This window comes from Carex rostrata, chromosome 26, assembly GCF_964058835.1.
Source record: "Carex rostrata chromosome 26, lpCarRost1.2, whole genome shotgun sequence".
NCBI classification, from domain to species: domain Eukaryota; kingdom Viridiplantae; phylum Streptophyta; class Magnoliopsida; order Poales; family Cyperaceae; genus Carex; species Carex rostrata.
Window position 1 is genome coordinate 6,210,098 of NC_135943.1, and position 20,320 is coordinate 6,230,417.

At 33.1% G+C, this 20,320-nt stretch overlaps 2 protein-coding genes across 3 annotated transcripts; both read right to left on the reverse strand.

Annotated features, from left to right (window-relative positions):
* Window positions 1-8,756: 8,756 nt before the first annotated feature.
* On the reverse strand, window positions 8,757-9,764 carry LOC144544271 (uncharacterized). The gene has a single exon (XM_078292730.1). It carries the CDS (start codon window positions 9,762-9,764, stop codon window positions 8,757-8,759), a length of 1,008 nt encoding a protein of 335 aa, XP_078148856.1.
* Window positions 9,765-14,199: 4,435 nt separating this feature from the next.
* LOC144544189 (TIM-barrel signal transduction protein) lies at window positions 14,200-19,933 on the reverse strand. 2 transcript variants are annotated; one of them, XM_078292608.1, is made up of 8 exons: window positions 19,682-19,933; window positions 18,241-18,894; window positions 17,384-17,590; window positions 16,720-16,935; window positions 15,792-16,029; window positions 15,069-15,495; window positions 14,642-14,895; window positions 14,200-14,500 (listed from the first exon to the last, which is right to left on the reverse strand). In XM_078292608.1, the coding sequence occupies exons 1-8, from the start codon at window positions 19,814-19,816 to the stop codon at window positions 14,343-14,345; spliced, it is 2,289 nt and encodes a 762-aa protein (XP_078148734.1). In that variant the 5' UTR covers window positions 19,817-19,933; the 3' UTR covers window positions 14,200-14,342. The 2 variants fall into 2 exon arrangements, with proteins under 2 accessions (XP_078148734.1, XP_078148735.1); XM_078292609.1 differs by having other exon boundaries at window positions 18,241-18,817; window positions 19,682-19,914.
* Window positions 19,934-20,320: the final 387 nt, after the last annotated feature.

A 20,320-nucleotide genomic window follows, 5' to 3' on the forward strand; every position in this document is an offset into this window, starting at 1 on the left:
TGTAAATGTTTTTAATTGTTCTTTTCTTATTTTTTAATTACATATTTGAAATGTTTGTTTATTTTTTAATTTTTGTAATTACATATTTTAAATGCTGTTTTTTTTATAATTACATATTTTATATGTTTGTTTGTTTATAAATGTTTTTTAAATAAATTTAATTGTTTTTTCTTATTTTGTTATGTAATAATTATTATATTATAATTATTTTGTTGATATCAATTATTTTAGAAAGAAACTAGGATTTCACAAATTTATTCTCACGGTACAACCGAACACTCATTCATTATATTCCCATAATTATTTCCATACAAATGGGTTCCTACAAATAAAAAAAGTGGGGTTCCTAGCTCGTCAAATCCATCATGTACAATTCCATGACAACGGAAGATTTCCTCAGTATAAGTCGTTTTTTATATAATGGAAGAGCTTTTTAATCTATTTTTTAATAAAGAAAAAATGATAAGCTATTTGATCTAATTTATGGAAGCAGCTAACAGTCCCCCAACTCCAGTCCCCCAAAAATCCCCCAACTAATTCTGTAAACATCAATACTAAATCCTGTAAACATCAATGCTAAATCCTGTAAACTAATTCAACAAATTATGTCAACATAAAACTTTCAATTCTGTGTGGTCTCCAATAACTTCCACTTTAACTACCACTTTAACCACCACTTTAACCACTTTAACTACTTTGATTGGGACCACTTTTAAACCTTTAGCCAGGACCACATTTAGAAGATCTCTAACAACTTTTTAAAACTAAAAACTAACCATGACTACATTAAAACTTTGTAAACAAAAATATGTAAAAAATATTCGATTTTTTTTTTCAAATTTCTTTTCAAATTTTTTTTTTCAAAACTTTATATTCGAACTTTTTATTCGGAATTTTTATTTTCCAAAATTTATTTTCAAAATTTTTATTCGAAATTTTATTTCAAAATTTTTTTCAAATTTTTTTTTCAAATTTTTTTTTTCAAAACTTTTTTCAAAATTATTTTGTGATACTATTTTTAATTATTTTGAATTTTGTAAACCTTACTACATAACTCTGTAAATAGTTTCATTTAATCCTATAAACCGGTAAAAAAAAATTCAATTTTTAAATTTTTTTCAATATTTTATTTTATTTTTCAAATTTTATTTTTTTAAAATGTAAAAAAGAATTCGAATTTTTGTTTCAAATTTTTTTTTCAAATCTCCTTCTAGATACACATAGTATCCTGTAAACATACACATATTATCCTGTGAACATACACATATTATCCTGTGAACATACACATATTATCCTGTAAACGTACACATATTATCCTGTGAACATACACATAGTATCATGTCAACGTACACATATTATCCTGTAAACATACACATATTATCCTGTGAACATACACATAGTATCATGTAAACATACACATATTATCCTGTAAACATACACATATTATCCTGTAAAAATACACATATTATCCTGTGAACATACATATTGTACTTGAAATTATGGCAATTGAAATTATGGCAATTGAAATTATGGCAGTTGAAAGCGCGTCAGAACTAAGCTAAAAAGGGAAGGCTTTTATACACGGGGATTTTCGGAGGACTGTAGCCCGGGGGACGTTACCTTTCAAAGATCCCCCAACTCCAGTCCTCCAAAAATCCCCCAGATATTTTCAAAGATCCTGTAAACTAATGGAGCAAATTCGGTAAACTTCAATACTAAATTCTGTAAACTAATTCAACGAATCCTATCAACATAAAACATAAACTTCAAAAAAAAAATTTCAAAACTTTTTTTCAACTTTTTTTTTCAAATATCCTTCTAGATGCTACTTTCAATTATTTTAAATTCTATAAACCTTATCACATAACTCTGTGGATAGTTTCGTTGAATCCTGTAAACCGGTAAACAAAAAAATTCAAATTTTAATTTTTTTCAAAATTTTTTTTTTTAAATGTAAAAAAAAATCGATTTTTTTTTTTCAAATTTTCTTCTAAATACTACTTTTAATTATTTTGAATTCTGTAAACCTTATCACATAACTCTGTAAATAGTTTCATTTGATCCTGTAAACCGGTAAACAAAAAATTCAAATTTTTTTTTCCAATTTTTTTTTTCAAATCTCCTTCTATATACTACTTTTAATTATTTTGAATTCTGTAAACATGATCACATAACTCTGTAGACAATTTCGTTGAATACTGTAAACCGCTAAAAAAAATTCAAATTTTAATATTTTTCCAATTTTTTTTTAAAATTTGCATATAGATACTACTTTTAATTGTTTTGAATTATGTACATCTTATCATATCACTCTATAGAAAGTGTTGTTGAATACTGGAAACATAACAACTAATCTCAAAACACACATGCTATTAGATCTACCAATGAGACATCATTCTTATCACTAAACAAAATAAATTACCAATAAATAACATAAATGTTTTCCACCAAACATAACATTTCATACAAATCAAAGCAAACATGAAGTATAACATAACACTACTTATAAAACATAAATGTTTTCAAATTTTCTCCCTCTTTGATTCTAAGATGGAGTGACCGATGAAGGTGATACACTTCCGCCCCTCTGGCATCACCACCATCACCTCCAGATAGCCATCAAGAAATTCTATAAACATAATACACAAATTCTATAAACCCATACACTTTTTACATCTCCTGACATCTTCCTTGAACTTGCGCATGTTGATTCCTTGAACTTGCACATGTTTATAAAGTGCTCCGAACATACTATATATACTACTGCAGACATGAGAAATAATTTTATTTGGTAAGATTATATCGAATTTGACATATCAATTTTAACATTTGTATGACGCAAAACAAAAAAAATAGTTAAGTTAGTCAGTAAATCATTGAACCTAAAGAAAACCATATTACCATGTTAGTAGCTGTATAATAAATGTTGTACTTTATCTTGCAACCAGGAAGACGTTTCACCTCCTGTTGCTTGATTTATCATCTCCTCCCCTATTGATAAAAAAACAAGCACTATTATGCATTTTATTACCTCTGACATGTGCAAATTTTTAACTTAGGTCATTTTGCAAATTAAACCCAAGAACAATGGATTGTAACAAAACTGAGTATAGGCACTGGTACAGAATGATACCGGTTTCAAGTTTCATACAAATACAAAGATCTACAGCATTGCATACTCTTATAGTTGACAGAAACTGTAACAACATGTATCAGCCAAAATTTAAACTGTTGCTCAAGGTTATTTGAGAGCTAAATTGTTGCTTCGTCAGTATGATTTGCTCAAGTAATTACAAACATATTAAGGAACAAAAATATATAATAGGAAAAATAATTAATAATCGCAAGCTATTATTGAGAGTAATTCTCAAATCAAACCTTATATAGTAGACGCAAGGGTGTCATAAGGCTCAACCACTTCATCAGTTGGAGTTTGGATCTTGCTCCATTGATCGAAGTAAAATGTAGATCTTGGCAGATAATCAGAACTGCAAACGCAATTGGGATTGTAATTACTAATTTGCTATGATTGAAGTAAAATAGCAGCACTCCTTTTAACTGACCATGCTATTTTATTTGAAAGAAATCCAAATTTAAAATTGTCTCAATTTGTAAATGTGCCACGGATCTCAGGAGATGTGTACCATATCTCTCTGGGGCATTTCAACAAATAGTTGTGCTGCGAGAGAGGAAGCTAACGACTTAAGGAGAAAGAGAGGAGTTACCAGAGGAAGGCGTCGGAGGGAGTGATTGAGGAGGATAAATGCACAAAATCATGTTTCCGATTCCTGGCCACATCTGCGACAGTGACGTCGGAGGCACCAGTTTTCCGATTCCCGTCCATTTCTAGACCTTTGCGCAGTAAATTCAGCAGATACCGAGTTCACTTTGCTTTCTTGTCCATGGGAGGAGGAGGAGCACTGACTCCCACCATTGATCTCTTTGCTTTATCCTCAGTCGCCTCCATCGCCAGAGCAATTGCCTTGTCACCTCCTCCGTCGCCATGGTTCTATCGGAGCAATGGCGATTGATTATTGATCGATCGAAGGATCGAGGCGTAGATAGGGAGTATCAAGAAATTTAATCGATCGAGCCTAGGTCCAGGATCGGAGAGAGTGACGGGAAATATTCGTTTTCGTAGAAGAGATAAATTGGGGTTATAAAGGAAGGTAGACGGATCAACCGTTAAAAGGCAGTTAAAAGCTTATCCAAAACAACCGGGGATTTTCCGGGGATTGATAGAAGGGGGACGTTACCTTTTCTCCTAATTTATTACTAGAGGTGTCGATGGCACTATAACACCCGGTATTTTTACGAATATTCTAATTTTTGTTTTGACTTGTTTGCAATATTTGAAAATGTGAAGGTTTAAAGTGTAAATATCCAAAATAAAATATAAAGCCAACGTGGCACTCCTTGCCACGCGGCTCATGATAACCCCTCCACTCCAATCTTTTGACCATATAAACAAGTCTCCCTCTCTCTCTCCTGATTCCGTTCATGGAGGGAAAAAAAAAAAAAGAACCCGAAAATAAAAAGAAAAGAAAATTGAGAGAAATCTATGAAAAATGATAAAAAAATGTTATAAAATAAAGTAAAAGAATAATAAACAAGATATTGAGATTGTATAAAGATGGCTATGCTTTATTCATATGCTTTATTCATATGCTTTTTGTTGTGTGTAATACATCCATACAAAACCTCTATTTATAGGCTAGAAAATGTAAATTACAAGCCATCTAGTATTAACTCTATTGATAAATGTGGGAGAGAAACATATTTCTTTAAAGAGAAGTTTTCAAGTAATTGCTCAAAAGAGTTGTAACATGCATCGACATCCATAAATATTTTATTCATAACACTTTCCCTTGGATGTCCATTACATAAGAATATGCCTCATTAAAACCTTACTAGGAAAAACCCTATGGGATAAAAACCTAGTGAAGGAAAAAGAGTACATTATTCTTCTTAATACACAATTACAACCTTACCAGGAAAACCCAGTGGGAAAAACCATGGTTAAGGAAAATGTAATGCGTATTTAACTCCCCCTCATGACAACATTAATAAAGATCTTTAAATCGACGAATAGCAATATTGCGGACCAGCTTTTCAAATATCCCAGTAGGAAGCGCCTTGGTGAATAGGTCTGCTAGGTTCTCACTTGAACGGATTTGATGAACATTAATGACATTATCCTTCTGAAGATCATGGGTAAAAAAGAATTTTGGTGAAATGTGTTTTGTTCTATCTCCTTTAATGTATCCTTCCTTTAATTGAGCAATACATGCAGTATTATCTTTATATATGATCGTCGGGATCATTTTTCTAGAAGACAAGCCACATGTCTGACGAATGTGTTGAATCACAGATCTTAACCAAACACATTCTCGGCTTGCTTCATGTATTGCTAAAATTTCTGCATGATTAGAAGATGTGGCTGTTATAGTTTGTTTCACAGATCGCCACGAAATAGCTGTTCCACCACATGTAAACAAATAGCCTGTTTGAGATCGACCATTATGTGGATCAGACAAATATCCAGCATCTGCATAACCAATTAAATCAGATTTGGATACATTTGAAAAAAAACAAACCCATATCCATTGTACCTCGGAGGTAGTGAAATATATGTTTAATTCCATTCCAATGTCTTCGTGTGGGAGAAGAACTATATCTTGCTAATAAATTTACAGCAAATGATATATCAGGCCTTGTATGTCCAGCAAGATACATAAGTGCTCCTATTGCACTAAGATATGGTACTTCAGGACCAAGTAGTTCTTCATCATTCTCTCGAGGTCTAAAAGGGTCTTTATTCACATCTAATGATCGTACAACCATCGGAGTGCTCAATGGATGTGATTTGTCCATATAAAATCGTTTCAGCACTCTTGCAACATAATTTTCTTGATAGACAAAAATACCACTTTTCAAATATTCAATTTGTAATCCAAGACAAAACTTCGTCTTTCCAAGATCTTTCATCTCAAATTCTTTCTTTAAGCAATTTACTGCTTTCAGAAGCTCTTCTGGAGTTTCAATGATATTTAGATCATCAACATAAACTGCAATTATAACAAACTCATTTCCTGATCTTTTCATGAAAATACATGGACAAATCGTATCATTTTTATATCCATGTTTTAATAAATATTCACTGAGACGGTTATACCACATGCGTCCAGATTGCTTTAATCCATATAAAGATTTATTCAATTTGATTGAATAATGTTCTCGAGAACCTAAATCGCATGCTTCAGGCATCTTAAATCCTTCAGGGATTTTCATATAAATATCATTATCAAGAGAGCCATATAAATAGGCTGTAACAACATCCATTAGGCGCAAATCGAGTCCTTCATGTACTGCCAGACTAATTAAGTATCGAAAAGTTGTTGCATCCACCACAGGTGAGTAGGTTTGTTCATAATCAATTCCAGGTCTTTGCGAAAAACCTTGGGCGACAAGCCGTGCTTTATATCTTACAATTTCACCTTTCTCATTTTGTTTTCGCGTAAATACCCATTTATATCCTACTGGTTTTACACCTTCAGGTATTGGAACTACAGGCCCAAATACTTTTCGTTTTTCCAAAGAGTTTAATTCTGCCTCAATTGCACCTTTCCATTTTGGCCAATTATTTCCTTGTCGACATTCTTTAATAGACTTCGGGTCATGATCCTCAATATTTATTATATTTAGCGCTATATTATATGCAAAAATATCATTGACATCAATTTCATCTCGGTTCCATTTTATTCCATTCATGATATAATTTATAGAGATCTCTTCATTTTCATGAATTTCAGATACCTTAGTTTCTGCTGGAACACCAATATTACTTAGAATTTGATTCTCTTCTGGAGTTTTATCTGAAATTATCATATCCTCGACTTGACCATTCTTTGCTCCTTTTCTTTTTCGAGGATTTTTATCTTTGGAACCGATTGGTCTTCCACGCTTCATGCGTGTCATAATTTCATTAGTTTGTCCAACAGGGACATCAACTTTTATTGGAGCATTAGCAGCTGGTACATGTGATTTGGTCACTTTCTTTGAGTCTGTAAATGCGTCTGGCAATTGGTTAGCTAATCTTTGTAAATGAATTATCTTTTGAACATTTAGTTCACATTCTTTAGTACGAGGATCAAAATGAGACAATGATAATTCATTCCAACTAATATTTTTTCCCAGCTGATTGTTTTCTCCCCCTAAGGTTGGGAATATTGATTCATCAAAATGACAATCGGCAAACCTAGCCGTGAATAAATCTCCTGTCATTGGTTCTAAATACTTTATTATAGATGGAGATTCAAATCCAACATAAATTCCCAACCTTCTTTGAGGTCCCATTTTAGTGCGTTGTGGTGGAGCAATCGGAACATATACCGCACATCCAAAAATTCTTATATGGGAAATATTAGGTATGTGACCAAACACTAATTGTAAAGGGGAAGTTTTATTATAACTAGTTGGCCTGATGCGAATTAGTGTTGCTGCATGCAAAATAGCATGTCCCCAACAAGATATTGGAAGTTTAGACCTCATAAGTAATGGTCTTGCAATTAATTGTAATCTCTTTATGAATGACTCTGCAAGTCCATTTTGTGTATGAACATGAGCTACAGGATGTTCAACATCAATTCCAATAGACATACAATAATCATTGAATATTTGAGAAGTAAATTCACCAGCATTGTCTAGACGTATTTTCTTAATTGGATAATCAGGAAAATGTGCTCTTAATTGAATTAATTGAGCAAGTAATCTCGCAAACGCCAGGTTGCGAGTTGATAATAAACTTACATGTGACCATCTTGTTGATGCATCAATTAAAACCATAAAATATCTAAATGGTCCACATGATGGGTGTATTGGTCCACAAATATCACCCTGTATACGTTCTAGAAATGTAAGAGATTCATTTTGTATTTTCGCTAGTGATGGTCGAATAATTAACTTTCCTTGAGAACACGCAGCACATGACAATTCATTAGATTGAAGAATTTTCTGGTTCTTTAATGAATGTCCACATGAATTCTCTATTATTTTTCGCATCATTATTGATCCGGGATGGCCCAACCGGTCATGCCAAACTATAAACATATTCTTATTTGTAAACTTCTGGTTCACAATAATATGTGCTTCAATTGCACTAATATATGTGTAATACAAACCGGAGGATAACATAGATAATTTTTCCAATATGCATTTTTTATCTGAGATTTTGCGAGTAATATAAAGATATTCAATATTTTCTTCATTAGTTGTCTCAACATGGTATCCATTTCGACGGATATCCTTAAAACTTAATAAATTTATTTGAGACTTAGAAGAATATAATGCATCATCAATATAAAGTTGTGTTCCTCCATGCAACAACAATGTAGCTCTTCCGGAGCCTTCTATCAAATTTGTACTACCAGAAATAGTACTAACATTGGCTTCGTGCATTAGTAAATAAGAGAAGTATTTTGTATCTTTAAGAATAGTATGAGTTGTTGCACTGTCGACGAGACATATATCTTCATTATTGTTGTTGTTGTTAACCAAAGATGTATTCATCCTTTATGGAAACAAAACCAAAAAAAAAAAAATCAATATAAAAAAAATAGATAACATTTTATTACAGATACTCCAACAACTACAAAATATTATTATTATTATTTTATATCCATCATCACTAAGAAAACAACAAAAATAAAAATTTATTAATTTATTTATTTGATATCCCATCATCACTAATAAAGTGATTAGTTCTTATTTTCTTCAAAAAAATCAGCAACATCCAAATGAGTAACATCAAGTTCGCTATTATCGAAATTGTCATCACAAACAAGATTTGTTTCGATCTTTTTATTCTTATTCTTTAGTGATGCTTGATATAGGTCAACAAGATGCTTTGGCGTACGACAGGTACGTGACCAATGACCTTTACCACCACAACGATAGCATGAATTCTCTTGTACGTTATTATGCCCACTTTTTTCTTTCCCAGTTTTTTCTTCATTATTTTTCCACTTCTGGTGGAAAGATATGTTTTTAGAATGATCACCACGATAATAACCTTGACCGCGGCCTCGGCCATGACCTCGACCACGCCCACGGCCATTACCACGTCCACGTCCTTGAAATTGTCCAGAATTGTTATGCATTGCTACATTCACTTCAGGGAATGAAGCAGAACCAGTTGGACGGGATTCATGATTTTTCATCAAAAGCTCGTTATTTTGTTCAGCCACAAGAAGACAAGAAATCAGTTCAGAATATTTCTTGAAACCTTTTTCACGATATTGTTGTTGTAAGAGTATATTGGATGCATGAAAAGTGGAGAATGTTTTTTCCAACATATCTTGATCAGTAATATTTTCTCCACATAATTTTAGCTGAGAACTAATTCTAAACATTGCTGAGTTAAACTCACTTACTGTTTTAAAATCTTGTAATCTCAAATGCATCCATTCATAACGAGCTTTTGGGAGAATCACAGTTTTCTGGTGATCATATCTTTCTTTTAAATTATTCCATAAAGTAAGTGGGTCTTTTACCGTAAGATATTCAGCTTTCAATCCTTCATGGAGATGGTGACGAAGAAAGATCATTGCTTTGGCCTTGTCTTGATTAGTGGTTGTATTATCTTTTTTGATTGTTTCTCCAAGACCATTTGCATCTAAATGGATTTCAGCATCTAACACCCATGATAAGTAATTTTTTCCAGTAATGTCAAGAGCCACAAATTCAAGTTTCGCAAGATTCGACATAATGATACTATCACAAAAATATAAAATAAATTAAATAACATTAAGTACTAAAAGATTAAACTTATTGAAAGAAAAAAAATATATATATCCTATTGTATCTGATTTTTGTTAATAATATTTAAGATTAAAATCAGAAATTTATGTAGAAAAATCAAATTGCTTGTATGTTAATTTTTGAACAATATAAAATTTAAAATTGTAGATGTGAATTAAATACGTGTATCAAAATAAAAAAATAAAAAAAATTAAAGGATATAAATGAATTGATTTAAAACTGTTATATAAAAAAAATAATGCACATTTTTTTTTAAAATATGAGTCAAATCTAAAATTGCACATTATAAAATTTATAAGTAAATGACTTTGGGCCATTTGATAAAATTGTAAATTTATAATTATCATATGGCTTCGGCATAATGAACCAATTGATTTTTAATTTGAGATAAATTCTCAATATTATCTCAACCTTACCAAATTGGTCTTCAGGCCATTTGGAATTTATGTTTAATTCAAAATAAAATCATAACATAAAAAAAAAACAGAATTGAAAATGTAATATAAAAGACAATTGATGACTTCATTATTATTATTATTATTATTATTATTTTTTACATTGTTATCTTATGACAATTTCTAACTAGAAGTATTATGATATTAAAATTAAAATATATTAGAAATTTACCTCAGATCTTCAAGAGCTCTCGTGCCGATAACTTGTTATAAAATAAAGTAAAAGAATAATAAACAAGATATTGAGATTGTATAAAGATGGCTATGCTTTATTCATATGCTTTTTGTTGTGTGTAATACATCCATACAAAACCTCTATTTATAGGCTAGAAAATGTAAATTACAAGCCATCTAGTATTAACTCTATTGATAAATGTGGAAGAGAAACATATTTCTTTAAAGAGAAGTTTTCAAGTAATTGTTCAAAAGAGTTGCAACATGCATGGACATCCATAAATTTTTATTCATAACAAAAAAAAAATATTTGATAATTATTTTGATACCGATTGTTATTTGATTGTATGTTTGATTAGAATTTTGATCATACGTCGCGTTGATTCTGAATAGTCGTTGCAGTTTGATTGGGATTTCTGGATCGATCGCTATCAGGTAACTAGACTTCTCTATAATATGTATTTTTGATTTGTATGGTTGAATTGGATGATTGAACTGGTTATTGGATTATGAGGGCATATTTAACGGAATAGCGGGTCTGAGATTCGAATTTGATTGAACTGATGAGATTGTGTGTACTGTGAATGTGGGAATTGTCTATGGCAGACATTTCAAAAGTGTGAATACTGTGTGACTTGTTTTACTGATAACCTAGACTCAGGTACTATCATCATTAAATATGCAGGCATAATTTGATGTTAATTCGTGTGAATTAATACAGTCTGTTTGAATTGTTGTTTAATTAAGTCAATTATAGAGAAGCGCGTTGTTAAATAACCAGTTACTGAACTTTGTAGCTAACTCCATATTGTTTTTGTTTGTTATTTTTGCGACGTAGGTTGACAGAACGATGGATGGATGCGAGGGTGCCTCTCTTGTCACGATCCCCATCTCGACGGCGAGGTCGTGACAAGCACTCTTTTATTCGTTTAGTCCATACCGTATTCGATAAGACGGGTATGGATAAAATTTATTTTCGTAAACTTATTGGATACGGGTAAAAAAAATTTTTAATTATCCAAACGGGTAAGGGTACGAATAAAGCCTATTTCGTACCCGTTACCCGATCGGGTAATTATAAAAAAAATGTGTGTGTGTGTGTAGAGGAGGGTTTCAATGCCTCATCTTTTGTATACATCATCATATTTTATATCTTTGTTTTCAAAGTCCAAATTGTCGACCCGAACCGTTCAACATAATATTTATACTAAAATGTGTATGGAGATGAAATTTTATATATTTTTAGAATTTTTTTACTAATTTTTAAGATAGGTACAATGCCTCATGCGTTTCTAAAATGTGTATACTATCTTAAAAATGCATTTCTAAAAGTCTAAAATGCCTCTTTGTTCGGATCGACAATTTTTTTAGGCCTTCAAAGACAGACGTCAGATTTGGAAACAAGAATAAACCTAGATTTACTTCTCTCCCTTTATATAGAAGTCAATGCTAGTTTTTTTGTGTGTGCTCCAGCCGTCAAACATCTTATTCTAAACTCAAATAGAGAGCTACCTTGGTTGCTTGATCTTGAAACTTCAATACTCATTCAACGACCGAAAATCTACTCCATACTCAATCCATTGTAAGAACTCGAGTGATTTGTGAGAGATCTTTTCTTCATACAAACCCTAGAGCCTTGAGTGCTCACTTCTCTTGTATTAGAGCCTTTAGTGCTCTTGAGCCATTTCCGTTCTCGGGCCACGTGACTTTCCAAGCTTTGTAAGAGCTCACCGGTTCCACCTTGTATTCTTTTCTCATTGGGTAAAGAAAGGCGCCCCATCAAGAAGGTCGCGAAGCCCCGAAGACGTAGGCGTTAGTGCCGAACTCTGTAAACATCTCTCGTGTCAAGTGTCTCTAAACTCTACTATTTACTTTATTTATTTTATATTTTAGTTTAGATTTAATTTATTCGAGTTTCCGCCGAGAATAACTTATAGACACGCTAGATAATTTAACTTAGATTAAATTTTTTGAAAATGCCCTATTCACCTCCCTCTAGGTGCCTTTGGGACCAACAAAGAGTAATTAATTTTATAAGATAAATGAAGTCAGTATACATATTTAAACATTTTATATATTTTATAATAATAATAATAATAATAATAATAATCAAAATCAGCTTTCAATTGAAACGAACGATAATAATTTTATAAATGAATATCATACGAAGAGCAAACAAAAGGAAGAATTAATATTTGAATATTTCTCAATATAGAATGAAAGAATAAATCACAAATAAAAACAGAAGCACATAGTTTGGTTTAGCATACTTATTGTAGAAGACCATGTAGCATTAAAAATAGGAATATAACTACATAAACTAATATAAATTGCAAAAAAAAAAACTCATGTAGCATAGCGGTAGCAATAGCGCGTTGTGCATAGCGGTAATAGCGGTCGTAGCTGAGTTAGCGCATTTTTATCTCATAGCTTAGCGTTTATGATCCGAAAAAGCTATAGCTAGCTATTTAGAACACTGAAAAATACAAACGTTTTGTACTCGATTTTCTCATTCAAATGAGATTCATGAAAAAATACTTTTGAGTTATTTTCAAGTCTTTTTTTTTAAATAAAGCTTATGAGCACTTTCAATTCTCAAGATTTTAAATCTCAGTCTACAACCATTTAAATCTCTAATCTACAACCATTTAAATCTCTAATGTCTATCTTTTAAACTATTACATTCAAGTGTTTAAATCTCTGATGTCGATCATATAGTATCATGCATAAAAACCTCTATCTGCAACCGTTTAAAGTAGTTGTATCAAGTATTTAAAGTAGTTGTGCCAAACATTTAAATAGTTTCCATGTTAGGTTTAAAAGGTTATAGACTGAGATTTAAAAGTTTGAGAATTTAAAGTGATCATGGACTTTACTTAAAAAACCTAAAAATAACTCAAAAATATTTCTTCATGAATCTCCATTTGAAAGAGAAAATCGAGTAAAAAATATTTTTATTTTTTATTTTCGCAAAATTTATCACGAATCGTCAGAAAAATGAATGCGATTGATTAGAGAAAACAAAAAAAGTTTGGATGAAATAAATCTTTTCTTTTTTGACTTGAATATTTAGGATTTAAATGTTCAACAAAAAAGTTTGGGTGAGATGAATCTTTTCTTTTTTGACTTGAATATTTAAGATTTAAATGTTTGCAGATAGAAATTTAAATACTTGCGAGTAATATTGTAAAATGTTATAAACAGAACTTTAAAAACTTGTATAAAAATTAGATATTAAATACTTAGGGAGTGCATTCGGAAATTTGTTTTGGGGATAATTATCAAGCTCCTAGAAACTTAACCCTTTATTTTATTCTTATATTTTTTATAACAGTGGAAAAAACCTACCAATTTCCATATTAATGAAAACCAGTCATACAATGTTTATCAGAGACCAATACCGACATTCTGGTACCATTATACAGCTTATGGTGAGGACTCGTCCAGATTACAGTCTGAACCTGTGCGATAGTAATCCTTTGAACTACTTGGACAGCGGCATCGTGGAACTTTTATTGTGATAAAATTTAGCATTTCTATAGTTCTGGTAACTTTACCATAGTTACATCCCAAGCTTCTAGATGCAACACAACTAATAATATACTATCCCCTCTTCTGGTATTATCTTCTGCCAATCATGTTCTATTATTCAGTGCTATTCAGTGCTTAACAGTATCTGTGATGGCTTGCTCAACTGGCAGCCTCTCCATGCTTGATGCACCATAGAACCCATATTTCACATGTCTGATTCATAACATATTCTCGCACGTCTGATTCATAGATCCAGTTCCTTATTCAGTGCTATAATAAATATAAATAAATAAATTAAAACAATAAAGACACAAAAAACACAACTAAAAGGGGAAACTCTTTTAAAGTAAACTCCGCAAAAACTTAGTCTCGCTTAATGGAGATGCATTTGTATTGCTTAACAGTATCTGTGATGGCTTGTTCAACTGGCAACCTCTCCATGCTTGATGCACCATAGAACCCATGTACGCCTTTGGTGGTCTTTAGAATAAACTCTGCCTCTCTTGGTCCCGATATAGGACCTACACATACAGAAAAAGGAACACTTAATATAGAATTGCTAGAGAATAAACTTCAATAATACTGTAGCATCTTTTGCAATAACGGGCTTACGACACACTAGTGCTCATTTAGAACCATACTGAAATTTGAGATTTACTTACCACCGTGGCAGAGAACAATGACATCAGGGTTAACCGCTACAGCTGAATCGGCAATGGCTTGCACGCGCAAAACACAATCATCTAAAGTGACAGTTGTCTTTGCACCAATGGAGCCTGAAGTTGTTAAACCCATGTGGGCTACTATTATGTTGGCACCTGCCTTAGCCATGGCCACAGCCTCATCTGGATTGAATGCATATGGTGTTGTCAAGAGCCCCATCTTATGTGCCTTGTTTATCATCTCCACCTCCAAACTAATATTACAATAGATACATTATAACATCAAATACAGATGTAAAGAGGCTGGAAGGAAGTGATCTTTCAGTGTACTGAACCATCCCCGAGCAATTTATTGCTTTTAAGTTTTTATGTTCAACAACTTTATCCTGTACTTGGATCAAAGTCATAAAGGCACAGAGATACTTACGTGTAACCCATGCCAGTTTCCTCTAAGTTTTGCCTGAAGTTGCCATCAAACAATCCAACTGTTGGGAAATTTTGCACACCCACAAACCCGATAGCATCAAGCTGCTTCAGAAAAAAGTCCATCCTCCTAAATGGGTCAGTTGCACATACACCTGCCAGAACAGGTACCTGTTTCACAACAGGTAGGACCTCATTGGCCATCTCCAGTACAACTGCATTTGCATCAGCAAAAGGTAGAAGCCCTGCAAGTGATCCCCTGCCTGCCATACGGAACCTTCCGGAATTGTACAACACTATTAGGTCAACACCTCCTGCCTCTTCAAACTTAGCGGATATGCCTGTACCTGCGCCTGCTCCAATAATGGGTATCCCTTTGTTTATCTGTTGCTTCAGTCCCTCCAGTATTGATCTCGTCTTTTGTAATGTTTCTGTCAAAAAGTTGTTTTTGTATCAGAAAACTATTAGGCATTTCTTCAATCCCTCATCTAATAATTAAGAAAATTGAAACAAACAATTAATTTTTTGCAAAGATAAAAGGATGAGCTATATTTTCCAGGAACATTACGCTACAATATTCCAAGTTCATTTAGAAAACAATGCTCTTTTGCAAAAAAGAGTGAAATTATGGTAACAGTTCATTCTTCAATCATTTGATGTCTTTAGACTCCAAAACAAAGAAAAGGTGGCAATATTATAACATTAAAAAGAGTATCCAGTAAAATACCTGGTCTTGCATCAGGGAATTTGACTGGAGTTCGGTAAAGGATGCACTGGTCAGAAGTGGTATCAACCTCCACTGGACTTGCTGTTTCTCTTAATCCTGAGCTTGGTTTTGCTGAAAAAGGGTTGGCAGATTTGCGAGGACTCATATACCTAGGACTTCTCGTGTCCATTACTAGAAACTCCTTTACCAACTCATGTGCAAATTCTGGATCATTAATATGGTAGGGTAGTATTTTTACCTACAATTGAGTTGATTTCACTATTTAACTTTCACTATTTATCTTGTACCTTAGGATGATAAAAAATCTAATATAAACCACTGAAAGTAATAAAGTAATAGGTTTCCCTGCAAGTGAGAGACACCATGCACATCTTGACAGCTTCTGTCAAGAATTTCAGAAAAAAGAGAAACATCATGCACAACCTGCTAAAAGATAAGATAATATTGGTTTACCCCCAAAATATCATGCATACCCAAGAAAACTTAAAAATAATAATAGAAACCCTATGTCACATGCAAAATATCTTCTCTTCCCCCGCTTTCACTAAAATATACCAAACTGGCCTGTTTTCCTTCACATTACCTACATACATAAGGTAGCAAAGAAAGGATAATCTAGCAATTTTAAAACTTTCAGATAGGAAAGGCATCCTGGTACTTGACATGCTTGTGAGTTTTCAAGAGATATTTGAGATGCTTCCCATTGTTACGTATGAATACAAATAAAGCCCATCCGTACCAACACAAAGGCTTTTTTTCTTTGCAACTTTTATTAGCTTTCAAAAGCAAAAGCAAATGTAAGACCACAAATGTTCATCTGACCTGTTTAATTGATCAAGTAATACATGATTTAGATCAGAAAGCTCCGTGAGAGGTACCAAAGATCTAATACAGTATGGAGACTAAAACTATAAATGGAGAAGCAAACCTGTCGGTCTTCAGTCTTGACAATAAGCTTGTTGAGTTCATCAATTAGCGTGCCAGTTGCCTCGGGATCATAAAATGGCTTTCCCTCAGCATCCAATGCCGAAACCCCCTTTGTGGGCAACAAAACTGTTACTCTCCCTTTTGCTTTGTTCAACTTATCAGCTATAAATTGTGCAAATTTTTTGTTCTCTTCGACTGTTGTACGCATCAGTGTCACCTAAATTTGGTGTAAAGCTAAGGTCATGTTATAGCCAGGGTTAAAACTTAAAAAAAGATGCCTGAGGAACATATTTACAAGGGCATACTATATGGATATAGGCATTTCCCATCACTGTTGTGCCTTTGAACTTTCGATAAGAACTCGTGTATAAGTATGACAAATGTGTTGGTAGGTATTCTGTAGTACTGTTCCTCCAATAAATCCTATTATACCCAAGTAATTTAAAACTAAACACAAATTTAAGAAAATAGCAAGACTCCATTGCCAATACCACAATGGTATGGCTTATTACTGGATCCAACCTGGTTCAGTACCAGCCAACTATCACAACAAGGGGAGGAAGAAATTGATTGACATGGTGCCAATCCAAAGAGTATGAAACAACGGGCCAAAAAAGATAACTAGACAAAGAGCAAAAGTTCAGAAGACAAAATAGATAACAGACCTGCTGATTGTGCACGTGAATATTTCTACCAAAAAACTGAGAAGGAACCGTGTTTACACCACCAAAATTGACCATATCTAGAGCCCCAACACTGAGAACCAGAGGCACCTTTCTCTTTATAATTTTATCGAACCTCGAACTGTCGCATGCCATAACACCTCCAACAATATAGTCAGCAACCTCTGTTGTTGTTATATCCAGAATACCCTAAAATATCAACATAATATACATTGAAAAGCAAATTTTAATATCTTATTATTTTATTCTATGGATGTGATCTTGTGCAATTCATAAAAGTATTGTGGCTACAATGGGTTCAGCTAATATATTTTTTATATATGCAGGTACATTTAGACTGAGCTCATTTTATTGCCTATGAAATGATAAAATTCATATATAGTGGCCTTTTAAGATGCTAGTGAATCGGGTCAAATTAATGAAATCTCCAAATATCAGTGATCTTTTAGCTTTTCTGAAACTGTTTTCAGTAAGCTAATGAGGTTTATATTCTTTTATTTCTTTAGAAAAAACCTAATCCAAACATAAACAGGTCTGCAAAATCAGGCAAATCATAAATTGCATTCTTTCACTGGTACTGACTTCGTGTATTTTCCCTGAATTTCAGAAATATTACATATTTAGTACTGCTCAAAGTAAATCAAACATCAAAAGGGGGTATTGATGAAGTCTGAGCTGTTGACAATAGCTATGTGCCTTAGTACACAATTAGCGCTAATTGAAGCCAGTTGACCCATTAAACTTTCCCAAGATATTTTATTATCTATCACCAACACAAATTTGAAAAGATAGGTACATAAGATGAACACTTGCTTCAAGGCACAAAAATGTAATAATACCTGAATAAATCCTCCCATAACAAGTTCTTCCATAGCCTTACCACCTACACCAGTGGCATGAAAAACAAGTGTCTCATACCCATTGGTCTTCAGCCTATTTATTACCTCATTCACACAAGATGTTGTCACACCAAACATCGTTATACCAATTGTCGGCATGTGAGTTGTTTCTTTGCTATCCTTCTCAAACAATCTGCCACATAACATCCCAGCAAATGCACTAGCGGCATTTCCCAAAACAATCCGACTGACACAATTTATCCCGCATATGTCCACGATAGAGGGAAATAGTACCAGGTCAGATGTACCGATATACGGCTGAGTCTGACCACTAGAGACGGTTGAAACAATTAGTTTTGGAACGCCGAGTGGAAGGGATCTTAGTGCAGGTGCAAGCAATGCGGTCCCACCACTGCCACCTAAACCAATCGCGCCAAGAAGCGTTCCCTCTTCGTAGATATCTGATATGAAAGATGTAAGGCAATTGGACATGATGGAAATGGCTTCGCCTCTCTCAGTTGGAAGCTGGTATGAGGAGTCTTTTTTGATGTCTTCATTGTAAGAGAGAACTGTTTCTCTACAGATAAATGGAATTTCATCAGGAATTTGGGTCTCCTTGTTACTTGTAGATACATCGACAATGGTTACTTGAACCTGAAATTACACATAAGTACAAAGTTGTGGTCTTTTAGGTACAATTTAACTAAGGTATAAAACTGGGTTGTCCTAGACTATGGTTCATCTCTCACAATGTCAATAATACTGGGTTGGTTTTGAGGTTCCAAGTACTGATCGTGCATTATACTTCAACAAATTAATTAAAGACCAAAAAGAAAAAAATCAACTGTAGAAGTATCAAGTATGTGATTTATATGATCGGTTCGGTTAAAATTTTGAATTATTTTGGTTTAAATGGATCGGTTTGGTTTAGACTTTTCAAAACCTACTAAACCGAACCGACCGAATTATATTGGTTCAAGTATGATTTATATTTTGTTTGGTTCAATCATTACTTCATTTCTTTCATTTTATTTTAACTATTTTAGAACATCTACATATTTTGTATGGAATTGAACAACTTGTGTATGAACATGTGTAATTTTCGTTAATAATAGCACATATAAGTTTATTTCGGTTTGAACCGAAATTTACTTCGGTTTGTTCGGTTCGGTTCTTAATCGGTTTATAAGTTTAATCGGCTCGGTTCAGTTCTATTTTAAAAACCAAAGAAAAGTTTGGTTTGGTTATTTTAGTTCGGTTTCAACTGAACCGACCGTCTGAACACCCCTGCAATATCCTCCTGCAAAATTCGCTAAAATTATGATCCCAGGTTTCTCCAAAGTAAACAAATCTCACAAAACTCTAATCTAACTTCCTCTGATCAAACAGAGATCAGCATTGCTCGATAAACACGATGCTACCCCAAAAAGTTCTGAGCTACCTTACTAACAGAGGTGGAGCCGTTAACGAAGGAGTCGATAGCGGATTTAACCCGATCCGCTAGAAATTGAAGCTCCTCTAGCTTGGTATCTGCGGTGCCTATGCAGAAGACCTGCTTCACACTTTCTTTCTCCATTGTAGAACTGAACTGTATCACTTAATCGTATCAGACTTGGAGAATCAATGATTCGGTAACAGGATTAATCAATTGAAAGGGAGGAGCAGTGTGACATCGTTTTACTCGTGATTTGTTAATAAAAAAAGGGGGGGAATTTCACGTATGCCCCTCAAAAACTTCAAAATTACATATTTCTCATCTAAATTTTAAAATTATGCATTTTCCCTCTAACCTTCAAGAACTCACATATTTATTCATTTTATTGTCTTTTATATTAAAACTCATTCTAAATTTATAAAATACCTAATTTACCATTCATTAAAACTATAAAATGTCTCATTAAACTCAAATTTGAATCTGAAGGGTTCCTTTACTGTCCGATCTGCGCGCATCGTAATGAGATTATCGTGTGTTTGCTTCAAGATTCAAGATAATCTAGTGCGTACGGATCTCAAAGCAATTTTGATACACGTGCATTACATTAAGATATGTGCATGATGCTTCAATACCCGTGTGTTCGCT

Bases quoted from the DNA above. Each gene is read 5' to 3' on its own strand.
- LOC144544189 (XM_078292608.1), bottom strand. From the start codon at position 19,816: ATGGAGAAAGAAAGTGTGAAGCAGGTCTTCTGCATAGGCACCGCAGAT. The intron at 16,936-17,383 runs GTCTGTTATCTA...CACCAAATTTAG, and splicing joins TTCACGTGCACAATCAGCAG to GTGACACTGATGCGTACAAC. The intron at 15,496-15,791 runs GTATTTTACTGG...ACTTTTTGACAG, and splicing joins ATTCCCTGATGCAAGACCAG to AAACATTACAAAAGACGAGA.
- LOC144544271 (XM_078292730.1), bottom strand. From the start codon at position 9,764: ATGTCGAATCTTGCGAAACTTGAATTTGTGGCTCTTGACATTACTGGA.